Source organism: Ips typographus, linkage group LG3 (genome assembly GCF_016097725.1).
Source record: "Ips typographus isolate SLU linkage group LG3, UJ_Ityp_2.0, whole genome shotgun sequence".
NCBI lineage: Eukaryota > Metazoa > Arthropoda > Insecta > Coleoptera > Curculionidae > Ips > Ips typographus.
The window spans coordinates 11,958,574-11,975,382 of NC_138424.1; the positions used below are offsets into that span (position 1 = coordinate 11,958,574).

Genomic DNA, 16,809 nt, shown 5'->3' on the forward strand with positions numbered 1-16,809 from the left:
TTTGGGAATGCCAGAAGTCTCCAAGTACTCTTGAAAATCTCTAAAAAATTGTCAGCGACTCTACAAGGGTTGTAAGTCTTGAGAATGAGAATTACTTTAAAAAACATTTTAAAAATTTGTCAAAATCTTCCACAAGGGTCCCTAACATTCCGAAAATTCTTTAAATTTGTCAGATATTTCTAGAATCAACTTAGAGGCTTCTATACTCGTAAAAACATCATCAAAATTGCCAGATACCTCTAGAAATGACTTAAAATTTTGCCAGAAGCCTTAGGAACGATTTTGAAAATGCTGGAGACCCCTACATGTTCCGCAAACTTTACAAGAAATTTTAGCCATAGTTGGCAGACGCTTTTAGAATTGGACTGAAGAAGAAAACCTGATAAGAAGTAACAAAAGTTTCTGCAAGTGTCCCAATTCTTCCAAAATTATTTTTTAAATGTTCAGAGTTCTATAGATAGTAGTACAAACCAACCAAAAATTAACAAAAGCTGCTAGACGTGTCCTAAATCATCTAAGAGATTTATATATTGCCAAACTGTTATATAATCATTTTTGAAATGCCAGAACACTTTAAAATCTATAACTTTGACAGAAAGGCAGCAACGACATCTGGCGGCGTCAAAACATCAAACATTTGAGTTACACATAAAGTCATTGCTACCAACCCAACACCAATTGAATAATATTTATTTTTGAATTTATGTGCCCAAAATACATTGTTAATTTGCTGTCAAAAATCAATCATGGCAAAAAATTTTACTGCTGAAATAATGTTTGGAAATAGCAAAAAGCATAAATGAAGAGTAATTGGATTGTCATAGGTTATATCCCGAGACGTTTAAGTTTTATCGGGTAAACTGTGCATAGGTGATTTTTTGCAAAATTTTGCTTGGAAAATGATTGAGACTAAATAATTCGACGATAAAATCCTGAGACCGCAGGTCGAAGGATTTTTTCCAATGAATTATTTAGTCGAAACCATTTGCCTAAAAGAAAAATTTTTCAAAAAACCTACCAATGTACATTTTACGTGATAAAACGTGAACGCCGAGGGGTATATGTCAAGATTATTTCCTGAAAACTCACATTTTAGTTTATTAACAAGAAAACACCTTAGTTAGAACACAAATACTAAACTAAACGTGATGAAATTAATGATAATATTGAACTCACCCCAGCAGACGACAGATTTTCGTTCAGCCATGTATATTTTTGTTTACATTTCAGATTGACAATCAGACGTTATAATATTTTAATTTATGTAATTTTTTAATGGAAACTACGTTATAGTGATTTATTAATTGTTAATATTGAAGAAAATAGCTTAAATTTTATATGTGTCTAAATCCCGTTTCGGTTAATATCAAATGTTCTTCAAAAAAACGTATTCGAAAAAGGTAGGAGGTGTTTATTCAGTGTAAAATTTTAGCAACTAGGGATTTATTCAGTATATAACGGATCTCATTGGTCGAACTAGAAAGGTTCATTGAATTTTATTGGCTGCTAGTACAATGAGGGAAATAATCTTAATATAAATACCTACCAGAAAAGAAAAAAAAAAAAAAAAAAACGAGGACAGTTTAATAACCATTGTATAACAGTTCCACTTCGTTCAACAGCTTGAGTAACGATTAAATCATCAGTAAAGTAAAAGTGATCGGCTGATCTGCGGTCAAAAAGAAAATGGTGTTGTAAAGCAAGTTATTAACCTTGACATAGAAATATCTTGAGAATTGTTCATTCACAATTTAAACAATAACAAGAGGGAATTGTTGTTATTTCTAACGGTGAACAGAATTCCTTTGAAGAACGTTCGTTCACCTTAACGTTTTTTTAGTTGGTGGAGTTAAACATAGATTTGCCAACCCCAAATAACTTTCTCAATAGTACTGTTAATTAATAAAGCCTATTTCACAATTGTTAATTTTAGTTTGAATTGTTTAAATTGCATGTGGTAATGTACCACTTGATTCGTCCGGTATTGCACATTTTTGGCAGATTACAAAAATTGTAGTAATGTTTAATATTGCCACTTACCAATGAATAAAGCAATAACCGTTAAGCATTAGAAAATCAAATATATTAAAGTGAGACTGGTGAAATTACGTATTGTTTAAACCATAAAATTAGTCAACAACAATTGCATGTTATGCAACATTCATAATAAAATGTCTATTATAAAAAGATGAGTAATTGTAATCGGTAGGTAATAAATCTTTTGACAACACTCATTACAAATTACAATCAACATGAAGCAAAAATGTGCTACATTCCCATGAGCATTTGTTTGATGTATTTAATATAAACACATCGATTCAAAATTGATAATTGTTCTTATATCGTTTATTGCATGATTGGTGCCTATAAACATTGAATTCTTCCATACGAAAAAAATCCTATTGTTAGCGTAGTATAAGTAAAATGCGACATTACGTCATGTAGTAAATGTAATTGCAAATGGTACCAGTATTCAATTCTTCACTGAGAACTAGAAAAGGCCTTCCTGTTTTGGCAATATTACAGTTTTTGCATGTTTGTCACATGTTCTATTCAAATAGTTATGTTTAGATAATAATTTGTTATCATATCATATTATACCGAAAAAAACTTGTTTATTACCTATTATATTAGTTAGTTTTCTTTAGGCAAGATTCTCTATAATGTAATGAAGGAGATTGGTACTGCTATTGATGGTAAATTGGGGACTTTCAGGACTTCTTAAACATTTCTTCCAAATGCGTATTTGCATCCGAACACGACTTGGTAAAAACCTGGAGTTACCAGATAGACGACTATACACCTGAACTTCTCCCAGAGACGATGGAGTAGAGCATATCATTTGATAGATTATGTCTTAATAAATCGAAGATATAGAAACAGCTTTACAAGCGTAGGTGCAAACATACAGTCGGACCACAATTCACTTCTTGGAGAATATAAAACTCAGTTTAAGATAATACATAAAACAATAAAACCAAAATAGGTAGAATACTTAAAAACGACACAGTATAGAACCAAGTAAAGAAGGACAAAGACAAATGCAGACTGACTGCGGAGGAGAGATAACACAGAAGAACAAATAATGATACTTGCTGAAACAACAACTAATGTCAAAGATAGGTTCCTCAAGAATGATGGAACGAAACATAAATCATGGAAGAAATTTTGTTACTCATGGAAGAACCGAGAAAACAAACGAGCAGTTCCTCAACATACAAAAGCATACAAAGAGACATATAGAGGAATATTCTCGAGGTCAAACAACAAGAAGTGGATGAAAAATGCCAGGAAAGACATTTGCAAAGCAGATTTGATGAGTCTAATGTACATTCGTACATAGAAAAGTGAGAACAGTTACGGAAAAATTCAAACAGAAAATTGTGGGAAAAGTTGTAAATGATGCAGGAGACCTAATTGTGGATAGAAAAGATGTTAGAGAAACTAGATGGAGTACATTCGGAATTCCTCAGGCTTCTTGACAATGAGTCCTGACTGGCATTTTAAATAACATCTACATTACTGGTAGCATTCCAAAAGAATGCATGTTACCAAAGATACAGAGACTACAGAACAATTAGTCTTATTCATCGAAGAATATGTAGGATCTGCGATGAGAGTCACATACACAATTTGGATTTATGGAAGGGATGTGTATAAGAGATGCACTTTTCTGTCTACAAGTATTAAAATTAACATGGAAGACATAACAAAACTTGATTGTGATCCAACGCAGAACATACCGGGTAAAGTAACAGCTAACCAAGTCGCCCACCAACTACTTCTAAACGGTAAATTCACCAAGAACAACAACATCGATACAGAAAACAGCCACTTTCCTCCCCTTTCACGGTCAAGGAAATCAATGTGGGTATAAATTTATTGAAGAACGGTAAGGCGGATGGTGTGGATGATATGTGGATAGAGCAAATTAAGCACTTCGGTTTGGATGCTGAAGAATGGGTATTGGAACTCTTTAATCTGAAAATAGCTAAACCATGGAAAAAGGCCAAAGGAGTGGCGTTTCTGAAGCCGGAAAATGATTCTGATTCACCAAAGAGCTATCAATCAATCTCTCTGCTTTGTCATCTCTTCAAGATCTCCGAGAGGTTAACTTGGAACCGGATTGGCAACGTCCGGCACTCAAGAATTATCCCCCAACATGCTGGCTTCAGACAAGGCAAATCTTGTACTAACCAAGTCCTTGCTCTCACTGAGCACATTGAGGACGGCTTTAAAGAGGAACTTATAATTAGGATTGTCTTGGTAAACAGTACACAGTAAACGTAAGCTACTGCCCAAGATCTACGAAACTACCAAAAACTATCAATCAAAAGCAAAGCTGGAGGGTACTTTAGCCACATTACGAGGAGAACTCTCTTCCACTCTCACCATCAGCTGTCCATCATCTTACAGACTAAAATCTAGACTCCGTTTTCTTAAAGATCCGTTGGATAAACCACCTGCAACTATCCTCTCTTGGAGGAAGCACTCAGTGGTGTCTTAAGTGGCTTTAAAACTAAAACTGTAAAAGCAAACTTGATCAGATAGACCCTACCTGACTGTGGCCCAGCACAGACAATGGAACACCTCCTGACATGCCCGAACTGCCCCATCCAGTTTTCTCTCGGTGACCTATGGCTAGACAAGCCTGAAACATTAGAAAGGTAAGGTAAAGCCACATGGAAGAACAAACCAACACAGCAAACATTCTTCAAGGAGTTAAGGCTGCATTTTTACTGACAAAATGAACGACTTACCAGAAGTAATGAACAAAATAAAAAAAAGTCAGCTGTAAATATGGCTTAATAAACAAGAACGCACCAATAGAGAGAGAAGCACAGTTTACCTACCTGGGAAACGTGATCAATGATAATTGAGACCACTCACAGGAAATCAGGTGTAGAATAGAGAAAACAAGAGCCGCTTTCAACCAAAAGGCTAAACTGTTCAACCACCTCAACATAAACATCAAAATCAGACTGATGCTATATTTTCTCGATTCTTTTCTGTGGGATGGAATTGTGGAAATTAATCAAGGCCTTCAAAATGTGGCTTTACAGGAGAATATTATGGGTGGACAGAGTGAACACCAGAGCAGTGATCGAGAAAATGAAGAAAGACTTGGAAGTAATGAACACCATCAGAAGCAGAAAGCTTGAGTATTTCGGGACATATCATGAGGAACGAAAGCAAATATCACCTTTTAAAGTCCGTTCTCCAAGGAAAAGTTTATGTCAGAAGACCACCAAGAAGAAAACTCAAGAACATGGTGCTCAAAAGCTACTACCGAACTATTTAAAGAAGCCGTGAACACAGTTGTCATATCCAGGAGAATTCGGAACGAATAGACACTTGAAGAAGAAGAACAGCTTCCTTTCTTCCTTTTTTTATACTTCCATTCAATGATTATTAAAATTTGACAGAACAAAATATAAATTGACTATAAACAAAGATTAAGTATATAAAAAATACATCAGAACTATTAAATCGATTTAAGCTCCTGTTAAGTGGTAATATTAATATTCTAATAAAGCGTTAGCAAAATATGGTGAACCATTAAATAAAGTTCTACAATATAAAAAAATCAACAAGTTTTATGTTCTCAAGCTGTTTAAACATAAGCCTGTCTAAATTACGTGTTAAACATAATTTATTAGTTAGCCAAAATTAAAATTCTTCCTTCTTGTTTGACTACTTCTATATGTACGAGTAGGTATTATACTTGATTTATACTTGTAGGTACCTATTTTATTAAGGTTGAAATTATGACAACAACAAATCATAGCTTCTGTTTTTAATAGTGGTAAATTGCGTTGGTCACCCTACTAATAAACCATATTGATGCTTGTAACCACAATATTACTGACAAACCACAAAAATGAATGGTCATTTCGCACTACAAGATGTTAATAATTGGCAAATAAAAGTTCCAAAACATTATAATTCTGTGATTTACTGACACAAACAAGTCCCATACATTTTGGTGTAATTAAGTGTTATCCAGTCTTTACGCAAACAAACGCAAACCGCAAACTAAATTACACGCCAACAATTTTAAACGCAATTATTACATTTATTGTTATTTTTTTGTACTTAATAGTTGTTATAACGTTAGCATTATTTACACACTTAAATTGACCATTTTCCTGTCATCTAATATTAGTTGCTAATTACCGGAAAAGGTTGTGAAAAGTGATTTCTGTAATACGGACATATAACATTTTTATGCAGTTTTAGAATATGTGAACATTTGAAATCTTTAATTATGCACCACTGGTGGCAAATTACATCCTGTCCTTATAAGTATTTTCTTTAATCTTTATTAGACTCTGTTTTAAGGATTTCTTATTTGTATACCTAACTTTTTCTTGCGTTTCTGCCTTTTGCATACATTAAATTAGTGATTTTTTGTTTCAGGGAGGACATGGAAAAAGTTAACATAAAGTTCCATGATAACGGTACATTGTCGTATCAGCACAAAAAAATCTTGAAATTTGTACCTGATTTAAGCGTCGACAAAGATTTGAAAATCACAGTGCCAAATATTCCTTTGCTGGTAAGTTTTTTTATTCAATAATGTTTATTTTTATTAAATATGACCGGCTTTTGATATTAAAAAAATGTTTAAATATTATTATGTAATTAACACAAATTTTATGACATAAACTGTTCATCCAAAAAAAGAGTAGAAAATCAAAATGTTTGCTATTTTATTAGCTGTTGTTTTGTTTAACTATTTGTAACTTATTTATTAATGATTCAACTTATATTAACAAAACAAAAATTAAATCAAAAAAAAAAAAATAAAATAAAAATTAAAATTAATATTGATCTTAAATAATTTTCTCAAAAGCTGAAACTGTTTCAAATATACCACGGATAAGTAATTTGATACAAAAACCTAAAACAACTAACCTGTTACCATTTTTTGCTTCTCTTATTCACAAATCTGAGTAAAGAAGAATATTTTGGATAGAAAAAAAATATATACCGGGCGGGATAATGATCTGGATAATAATCTATAGAAATAAAAATACTCACTTTTATGACAGATCAAAAAGTAGTATTACATGAGAATATAAAGCTGCAAGTGGCGCCCTCTAGAAAATGCATAAAAGTTATTTTTTTGTTGATTTATTTGATGAGATAACGGGAAATAAACGACACTTTTCCTCTTCTTCAATATCATATTTTGATATCCGATGTTTCGGTTTTTGGTTACCATCATCAACTTACATTTTTCTTATGAGCGTCATATTGACAAATTACAAATTTAATTTTTTTATATAGAGAGATTACGAAATTAACAATTTTTTTTGTTGTAGATGAAGATAATTAAACTCTTTTCTTCGAAAACGTGTCCATATCATATTTAAAGTCCGAAGTATCTGTTTCTGGTAATCTACAAAACTTTTTGACCTTAAAAGGCTAATTTTAGATTTCTACCAAGTTTACAAATGTCATTTTACATTAAGAGATTAACATTCTACGGATATTTTAAAATCTTTTTAGAGCATTGATTTTGACGCCTTCTGGAGGCCAAATTGAAAGACTTAGTTTGCTCAATGTCACGTGAGCGCCCCATTTATTGCCGATCTGCAGCCCTATAGGCTTCTAAGGCTTTCGATTGGGTTATCATATCAACTGCAGCCTTATTGGTGTTTACACAACAAAATTGTCTTTTTATGCTACTTTTAATGCCCCTTGTGTCAAAATAGTAGTATAGCTAAACAAAATAGATAAAAATTCGATTTTGTTTTCGCTGTTTTTTCCGGACATTTTTACAAGTATCTCAAAAACCATTTAAGTTAAAAATCTGAAATTTTTACCACGTACGCACCTTAATGTGCCTCAAATTTTGCTATCTGCTTTTGTCATACCGGATATTTCAAAACGTTTTTACTTATTCTAGTAAATTTGGGCTACTAAAATGACATTTGTAAAATCAGTAATTAATTACCGAAATTAGTCATTTAAGACAAAATTCCAAACAAATTTTTTCTAGAATATTCTTAAGAAGCATCACTTGTTTGTTTGTTTGTTTTGATTTAACTGCTTTTAAATGGAACAACTTATACAATAACCGTGCAGAGGGGAAATTATAAACCTAGTATCAAATTTGCTTTTTTACAAATTTTTGAATTTTTGAATTTACATACTATACAGTAATAGTACACTTCTTTTGAACTATTTAGAACGCATTTGCTTAGTCGCTTAATTATTTTTCATACTAGGAAAGAGGAGGAAAACAAATTAAAATTATTTTACAAATTTTGTGATATGAAAGCTGTGTGACTGAAATGACTGAATCTACATTGTAAAATACTTGTTATTACTTAATGTAATAATTATTGACGGTTTTCAATTTTTCTTAAAGACTTTATCATCACAATCCAACAACTTGGGCTGGTTTGTACAAAGAGCCATCTCGGTCATGCTAAGTATGGGCTCCCTTAGCCCTTTCGTCAGTGTTACAGCGGACGAGCTGGTTTTTGGTTACGACGATAGTTTAGTTTCACTAGCTCACCAATTTTACCCGAAACGGAAAAAACCCCAAACTAAAATGGGATTGTTGATTTCCGTAAGTTTTGACCTTTTTCCAAAATTTTATTCAAACTGAAACATATTTTTGCAGCGAAATGGAACTTTACCAGAAGTGCAAAACGTATATACAGGAGTGACGGGAATGCAAGATTTTGGGTTAATAGCTAGCCTTGATGGGAAAAAGTCGCTACCATATTGGAACGAGCCACCCTGTAATGAAATCAATGCTAGTGAAGGGTCCTTTTTTCCGCCTCGATATTACACAAAGAAAGATACTGTTTATTTATACGATAAGGATATTTGTAGGACTTTTCCAATGCAGTATCGCGAATCTGGACGAAAACATGGTAAAATTGTTATATTCACTTACTTTTAATAGTTACTACAGGTAGGTCAATTTGTAAAGTTTGTTTAGGAAACACTCTTTTTGGAATGGTTTTTGTGTGTTTTATATTTGCTTTCTTCTTTAGATATAGCATACGATTTGTACACATCATCTGACAATATGCTAGATTCAGCCAAAGACAATCCAGATAATAAATGTTACTGCCCTGGAAATGAATATTGTCCACCAAAAGGTTTACAGAACATTAGTCCATGTCAGTATGGTAAGTTTTTGATAATACAAACTGATGTTTTCCTTTTTTCTATTAGAATTGTCTTTCACCATATGTATAGATATTGTTACTTTTTGAGATATTTGAATTACAAAAATAGTAGAAATTTTTAACAAAACTTGATGGTATACTTGATATTTATGAATCAATGTTAAGCAATTAATTGGTAGGTCATTTAACATGTAACAATAATATTTTCTACTAGATGCTCCTGTTTATTTATCATTTCCTCACTTTCTCGATGCTGATCCCAGTTTAATAAACGAGTTTGAAGGTCTATATCCAAAGCGTGAGGTGCATCAATCTTATTTTAAAATACAACCAGTAAGTATGATTAGTGACGATTAGTTAAAAAAAAACATAATGTAAACTGTAATTTCAGAAATTAGGTGTGCCAGTGGAGGGAAAAATCAGGGTTCAACTGAATCTTAGGGTGCAGCAAGCTCCTTACATTTCCCCAGTGAAGAATTTTAAAACTATAGTTTTTCCAATCATGTGGCTTGAAGAAGTAAGTACTAAAGTTATTATTAAGATTTTTTTTTAAGAAAATCCAAGTAAAACTTTACGCTAACTTTTGGTGTTCTTCACAACAAAATTTTTGATAAGTAATGTTTTGTTTAGTTAATCAAAAGATTTCATCATTTAAGGTTCACCTAGTCTATTCTAGTCAGCTTTTGCCACTGTCAGTCACATTTGCAAAAAAAAACAACAAGCATTTGTCTTCGTTTTCAGATGAAACAAATGAAACATTTTCTATTATAAATTATCTAAATACTCTACAACAATTTTCAAATTATTGTTCTCAGCTTGCATTGCTTTTCGCAGAAGTTACCATATTAGAGCCATTAGTTCCTATTTGTAGTTCAAAAACTATCTATTTTATCCTAACTACTAGGCAGTAGAATTATTTATTTTTAGACTTACAGGAAAGACACCTTCTCCATTTTGTTGTATTTCTCCCTGTTTAGATGTATTTATATCTTTTCCACAATTTTTTTTCACATTTTTGTTTTGTTTGTGTGATGCTTATTTTGTAAGAGAGACAAGTGACAAACATTCATTAATTTTATCAAAAAAATACGTGCACACGGTCCTATTTTGTAAGTCCTAGGTAAGTGTGACATATAAGTGAGATATTTAGGTCAAAATCACTTGAAGATTAACTGTCCTAAGTTTGACGCCCTCTAGCGGCCAAACTGTTCCATTAAACCATTAACTTTTATACGTCAGTGGAAAGCATTTCATTGTCTATTCATAGACGTTTAGAAATCCTAGAAAAGTATTACAAATAAGCAAGTTATTTAAGGTCAAATCAAACGTTGTCGAAATGACTTGAAGAATAACTACCCTAACTTTGGCGCCCTATAGAGGGCAAATCGTACTAATAACAAACCAACTTTTCTGCGCCAATAGAAAGTTCATTTCATTGAGTATTCATAGACGTATAAAAGTACTAGAAAAGTGTGACCAGTAAGCGAGTTTTGTAGGTCAAAGCTAACGTTGTCAAAATGACGAAGAATAACTACTCTAACTTTGACAGCCTCTAGCGGCCAAACTGTACTATTGACCTATCAACTTTTATACGTCAGTGGAAAGCTAATTTCATTGACTATTCATAGACTTATAAAAGTACTAGAAAAGTGGGACAAGTAAGCGACTTTTTGTAGGTCAAAGCCAACGTTGTTAAAATGACTTGAAGAATAACTACTCTAACTTTTACACCCTCTAGGGGCCAAACTGTTTTATTGACCAATCAACTTTTATAGGTCAGTGGAAAGCTAATTTCATTGACTATTCATAGACGTTTAAAAGTACAAGAAAAGTGTGACAAGTAAGCGAGTTTTTGTCGGTCAAAGCAAACGTTGTCAAAATGACTTGAAGAATAACTACTCTAACTTTTAATACGCCTTTAAACATTAACGCCCACCGTATAACAGTAAAGACTTTAAAAATATCTCACATTTTCTGCTAAACTAAAGGTGTTAATAAGAAATAATTAAATAATTCAATATCTAAGAATTTGTAGTGGTTATATGATTATTTAAATTAGATACGCAATGATGAGTGATACGTGTAGACAAATTATGAGACTCGATTACGTATTATACAAAAACTTGGCGCAGACTATACCTGCTAATTTGTAATTTGCATATCTATTATTGCTTATCAATTTTGCAGTTGTCGGAGTTTTTGAAATTCATTGATAAAAAAACTAAATTCTATCTGCTATCAAACTTACTTACTTAATACTTTTTCAGGGGATTGACGAACTAACTCCCCCAATTAGACGATGGATGTATTTGGCCACAACTTTTGCAGAAATCGCCTGCCCTTTGATGAACTACGGATTTATTTGCTTCGGTATTTGCCTAATTGCGGGAGTATTTGCCAATGCGTATAAGTCAGTAATGTTTTCCAAAAAAACGATGGAAATTGGAATGAAAACTTTACGTAGACGAAGTAGTCTTTTGACAAATATGCCCAACAGGTAATTCGAATGTTTTACGCACAAGGTTATTCTCAAAAGTTTTGAAAACTCAATATATCAAAAAAATGAGAGAATTACTAGAGTTTTGAAAGCAACTAGTAAATATACAATTTACTAATATTTCTTAAATTTTTGTTTAGATTTATATCAAGAAGAGATACTTACACGCTTCTGGACTTCCAAGATGTTGATGATAATGAATCCCCATGAAATTGTGCTCAACTTTAAAACATTTATTTTTAGAAACATTCCTTAATTTAATATTTGAACTGAAGCGCAAATTTCAACTAAGAAGATTTAAACAAGTATACCTTTTATTATAAACTACCATTAATTGTCGTTCAGTGCCAATAATCGTTAATATTTGCATATAAACCGGTCTTGCCTTTGTAAATGCCAAATTTTAAAAGATATGGTTGTACAAGATCTAGTCTACTACAGAAGGAAAAATGAAAAATTGAAATCTGTAAATGTCTGAACTTCCAGTTTGACAGGGCGAGTCAATCAGAGACAATAATCAATAATTATTACAAGAGGTTATGAGTTACACAAACTACAACCATGTAAAAAATATGACTAAATTTACTAGTTAATCCAATAATTTTATTGTTCTTTTTCTCTAGTATTTTAAAGCAAAATATCCGTTATATTACAAAATTCGTACATTTTGTATAAACCTTGGATGGGATAAACAATTATAAGCCTTAATCAAAATCAAATTAGTTACCAAACATGGCTGACTCACCCTGTACTAAATATTCATTTACTTTTTAGAAATTGGAATTTGTAATTGAGAATACAATACGTAAAATAAATAATGTAATAAAAATTTATAGGAAAATTTATACAAAAATAAGATGACGCAATAATGCAATAGAGAGTTAGTTCGTTTTGAATGTGACATACAAAGAAGTAAACGTCCCATTCAAAACCTGTCTATTGCATTGTTGCGTGATTTTTGTATAAATTTTCCTAAAAGTACAAATTAGGAACGTTATAACTATTTTGTATAAAAGTATATATTCTGCTTTACCAAGAAATTTGTTTTTGTATTAAAATTTTAAATACACTAAAATTGTAGGTCAACTGCCAGCTTGTGATTTGTCGTGTTAAAGTTTACATTAGTGGTAACTTTTAACAAAATATTCCACCAGCAAAAATTGTTATTAAAATTTAGATCTAAACTTGTACGTTTTTATTGTGAAAAAGCTCAAACTTGGTAAATAATCAATCTTTTTTATAAATTAGACATTGTTCGAGAGAAACGAATTACCTAATACGCTAATATGTGATATGTTTTACTTTTAAGGATTTAAGAGCTTTTATAGATCTGTATCCAAATCTAGAAAAAGCAAATTCTAGGCTACATGTTTTATTGTATAGTGAAATTCCAATTAGCTAAGTCTCACAACAAGCCAAATGTTGAGGATAATCAAAAAATATTGTAATTTTGCTAAACTTGGTGTGAGACATTTAATTACAAAAACTCTAAGAGGGTCACACACATTCAATAAAATAAAATGTAAATTTGTGGACATTTAGCCCTTTACTTAAGCCTAGTCTTGAGTTGTTAAAAACATACTATTTTGTCCAGCATTTTTTGTATAGGTATGTCACAAGATGTAAAAGAAATAGCGTCAAACGAAAAGTTACATTTCAAACTGTTTTAAAATACAGTAAAACAACATTTTTGCAAAAAATTCTTTCAAACAAATTGTCCATATCACTTTATGATGCATTAATATTCAAATTTTTAACAAAACCTAAAACAGGGTCATAATGGGGGAGGGATTAACGAGCTTGATTTGCGGGAATAATATCATTATGGAGTTTGACCACTTTTTTGTTATTTTATGTTGATTTTCAAAAGAACAGTGGTCATGGATAAAGTAATTAGTGGTATTAACTTCGTTTTTATGGACATTGTTCTTACTGGAGATTTGAAGAGAACCCAAAATGAACCAATTACAAAAATCTGGTTGTATAATATGCTATATAGACAAGACTGTTTACTATTGGTTTCATTTGGTTTTAAATAGCATCTGTTAACTTATTGGAAAAACAGATCGCATTTACCCTGAAAATAAAAGACTTTATTATAATATATTCCAGACTATTTAAGTCATATATTGCTCATATAGGTGTAATATTATTTGTTGATATGGTGTACAGTAATAAATATTTTTTATACATGTGTTTATATGATTCTTTTTCATTTCCAGCAAAATTTTGATAAATTTATTATTTGACCAGCTGTTTATAATACCTCTATGACCAATGGTTTTACTGAAAAGTTACTATATTTCTTGAATTGTAACGATTTTGTTGTAGAACGAAATTTTCCATTAATCAAATGGTTTACTTAAATCCAAACATGCTAAAATAGCAATAACCTTCATGTTTTACTCCAATTCTTTAGTAATAAGTTAGATTCAAGCAATATTTTCAAAATTTACCAAACTTAAAAATTACATGAATGCAGTAGTAGATGTTTAGAAATATTTAACTGTTATTATTATAACAATATAGGTATATGTATATAATAATTTTGACCCACATGTTTACAATTCAGGAAAGCCATTTCCATTTTAGAATAAATGTTATACAGAGTGTCCATTTGCTTTTATACCAGGGTTTTAACCACGTCCTAAAGCCTAATTTGCTCAGTTTTTGAAACATGTTTCACTATAGAAATACAAAGGATTAAAGTTTCGTCTTTTCTAAATATCTAAAAATTTTAAACAAATTCTTGATTTTCGAAAACATCGAATCTCTTACAGTTTTGTGGGTCATCATGTTTATATACTATTTCCTTTATTGATTACTGACATATAATTTTACTGTTAAATGTGTAAGTACATTTTTCTTGTTCCTTAGTTGAAATAAATAACCTTTTTGATGTGTGGTCTAGTCTGTCATGTTTTACACTTCCATGGTTAATGATTTAGCTGTTTATAAGCTAAAACTGTTTCGACATGTGGTATAGCCTATCATTCAAGTGTCACCTGTCAACTTAAACTTCATAAAGCTATAAAAAAGTTTTCAAAAACAGTTTTTTATTGTGTTTTACACTTTCATGACCACAGTTTTGGCATTTTTTTTCTAAAATTGATTATTTTACATGTTTGAAAACATATAAAAATAATACTAAACTCCATGGAGCTGTAAAACTTAAAAACACACTTGAAACCTTCCTAACAGTTAAAATTAATTTTATTGTGTTCTACACTTCAATGGTTTCAGTTTTGACTGTTTCTAAGTTAAAGTAGTCTATTCTACATATAGTCTAGTCTGTCATCGAAGTTACACTTGTAAAATTTCTCTTCATGAAGCTATAAAACTACAATTAACATTTGAATGTCCCCCAAAACAGTTTAATATTCAGGAACTAGAAGATCAAGGTAATGAAGTCCTTTTAAAATCTACTTTTGTAACTGGATGTTTTAGTTTTACTTATACTATAAAACCATTTTATGAAGAAGTTGAGGACGAACATTTTGATAATCATTTGATTATGAAACATAAATAAAAAAGTTATAGAGCACCTTATGCTGAAAAATTAAATAACTGTATCACAGAGTATGCCACCATTTTGTAATCGATTTACAGAGTTTAAGTTTACTTTTAAAAAGCTTAGTTTCACTTTTAAAAGGCTTAGTAACATACGATGAGTTGAAGGGTTTAATTGGATAATCAAAAAGTCACACTGTTGTCATTTGTTGACAGGTCTTCTCCAAAAAATAAGAAATTCTTGGTATACTACATATCAAATTTTTTGCTTGATAAACAGAAAATTTTGCTTGATGACCGAAACCTCTTATGAAATTTTTCAGCATAAAACCAGTTTTTCCGTTCTTTAAAACTTAAAAAATCAATGTAACAATATTGTATGGATCTGAAGCCAATCAATTATTGGATACGACCACAAGAAGAACACGTCAGTTTTTGATTTTTGTTTATAGAGAAATATCGAGCAAAACTAAAAAAAATTGAGATAATCATATCCTAGAATAGGTACTAACATAATTACTAAACCTAAAAACCATTTGAGCTACAATAATAACTTTGTAGTTTATTTTGAAAATTAAATGGAAATAAAGAAAAAATTCTTGCTTCAAACACTAACTTATTTAATTAGAAACAGTTTTGCTATAATTACAGATCAATGAATAAACTAAATAAGAGATTTCAAGCACCAAACAGAAACTTACACCCTGGAATTTCAAGAAACATCTTACAAAACAGCGAAGTAGAACCAGAAGAAAATAAATGACCAAAACCACCGGCAGTATTTCGAGCGGCTTCACTAATTGTAGTAAACTGGTTGGAACCAAAATCTACAGCATTCTGGGCAGTTTTTCGGGCAGCTGTTAACCCAATTTTGAACAGGTTTCCTGGAAGATTTTGGGTTATTTGAAAGGGATTCCGCCCGAATGGCGGTGAAGCATTGTCTCCTAGGAAGTCTATAGTGATTTTTGTTTTAGGTTTTTCTGTAGTTTCAACCTGTTCTACAGTATCGTCTTCATTTGAGAATTCTGGAGTTGTAGTGGGTGGAGTAGTAGTTTCTGCTTGTCTTTTCACTTTAGGTACTCTACGTTCTGGTTGCTGGCTAAAGTTTATTACACTGCTGACATATGTGACTGCTTTTTCATATGGTTCTTCTTGAGTTGAATCCACTACTGAAAAATTAAGTTAAGTGTTATGGTTTGTACTTAAATAGTAAAATACTAACCTTCACGTTGACTCTGAGCTGTTGATACAGCAAGACAGCTTACTGAGTAAGACCACAAAACTAATCCAACACAATTAAGCAGCATTTTTACCGTCCACTTCCTAACCTAATCAACACTTTATTAAGTTTTGTGTTACTTGAAATTCCAATTATAACCATACCAGTGATATGCAAAATCCATTGTAACAAAAATAGCGTTCATACCTTATCCACGTAAAACCCATATCAAAATTCTGCTGAATACTAAAGCTCATCCTTCCGTGAAATGCGGTTTTGTTATATAACCACAACAATTATTGTTTAATTGATGATCACGCGGATAACTCCTACTCATCCTAAAGTAACAGTAACAATTCCCATGATTACGGACTTTTCAGCAAAAGAGGACCACTTTGTTTTACAATCGGCCTCGAATTTAATTAAAC

At 31.4% G+C, this 16,809-nt stretch overlaps 2 protein-coding genes across 12 annotated transcripts in view; one reads left to right on the forward strand and one right to left on the reverse strand.

Annotated features, from left to right (window-relative positions):
• Positions 1–13,844, forward strand: part of dsb (scavenger receptor class B member debris buster) — a 55,572-nt gene extending 41,728 nt beyond the window's left edge. For all 3 annotated transcript variants that reach the window (XM_081976876.1, XM_081976877.1, XM_081976875.1), the window contains exons 5-12: positions 6,421–6,559; positions 8,381–8,584; positions 8,639–8,894; positions 9,018–9,155; positions 9,370–9,488; positions 9,547–9,672; positions 11,423–11,652; positions 11,793–13,844. In XM_081976876.1, the coding sequence (XP_081833002.1) occupies positions 6,421–6,559; positions 8,381–8,584; positions 8,639–8,894; positions 9,018–9,155; positions 9,370–9,488; positions 9,547–9,672; positions 11,423–11,652; positions 11,793–11,862 (1,282 nt within the window). In that variant the 3' untranslated portion in view covers positions 11,863–13,844. The remainder of the gene's footprint in view (positions 1–6,420; positions 6,560–8,380; positions 8,585–8,638; positions 8,895–9,017; positions 9,156–9,369; positions 9,489–9,546; positions 9,673–11,422; positions 11,653–11,792) is intronic.
• Positions 13,845–15,758: 1,914 nt separating this feature from the next.
• Positions 15,759–16,792, reverse strand: LOC145727327 (uncharacterized). Of its 9 annotated transcripts, XM_081976890.1 has the most exons (4): positions 16,546–16,792; positions 16,385–16,490; positions 16,156–16,331; positions 15,966–16,106 (listed from the first exon to the last, which is right to left on the reverse strand). In XM_081976890.1, the coding sequence occupies exons 1-4, from the start codon at positions 16,636–16,638 to the stop codon at positions 16,062–16,064; spliced, it is 420 nt and encodes a 139-aa protein (XP_081833016.1). In that variant the 5' UTR covers positions 16,639–16,792; the 3' UTR covers positions 15,966–16,061. The 9 variants fall into 9 exon arrangements, with proteins under 9 accessions (XP_081833011.1, XP_081833010.1, XP_081833009.1 ...); XM_081976885.1 differs by having other exon boundaries at positions 15,759–16,328; positions 16,385–16,485; positions 16,589–16,792; XM_081976884.1 differs by having other exon boundaries at positions 15,759–16,331; positions 16,385–16,485; positions 16,589–16,792.
• Positions 16,793–16,809: the final 17 nt, after the last annotated feature.

What these genes read in the sequence shown, in the direction of transcription:
- LOC145727327 (XM_081976882.1), bottom strand. Translation starts at nt 16,638, where the DNA reads ATGAGCTTTAGTATTCAGCAGAATTTTGATATGGGTTTTACGTGGATA. An exon ending in ATGGATTTTGCATATCACTG is followed by an intron (nt 16,491 to 16,545) that starts GTATGGTTATAA and finishes AGTGTTGATTAG; the next exon opens with GTTAGGAAGTGGACGGTAAA. An exon ending in AGCTCAGAGTCAACGTGAAG is followed by an intron (nt 16,332 to 16,384) that starts GTTAGTATTTTA and finishes TTAATTTTTCAG; the next exon opens with TAGTGGATTCAACTCAAGAA.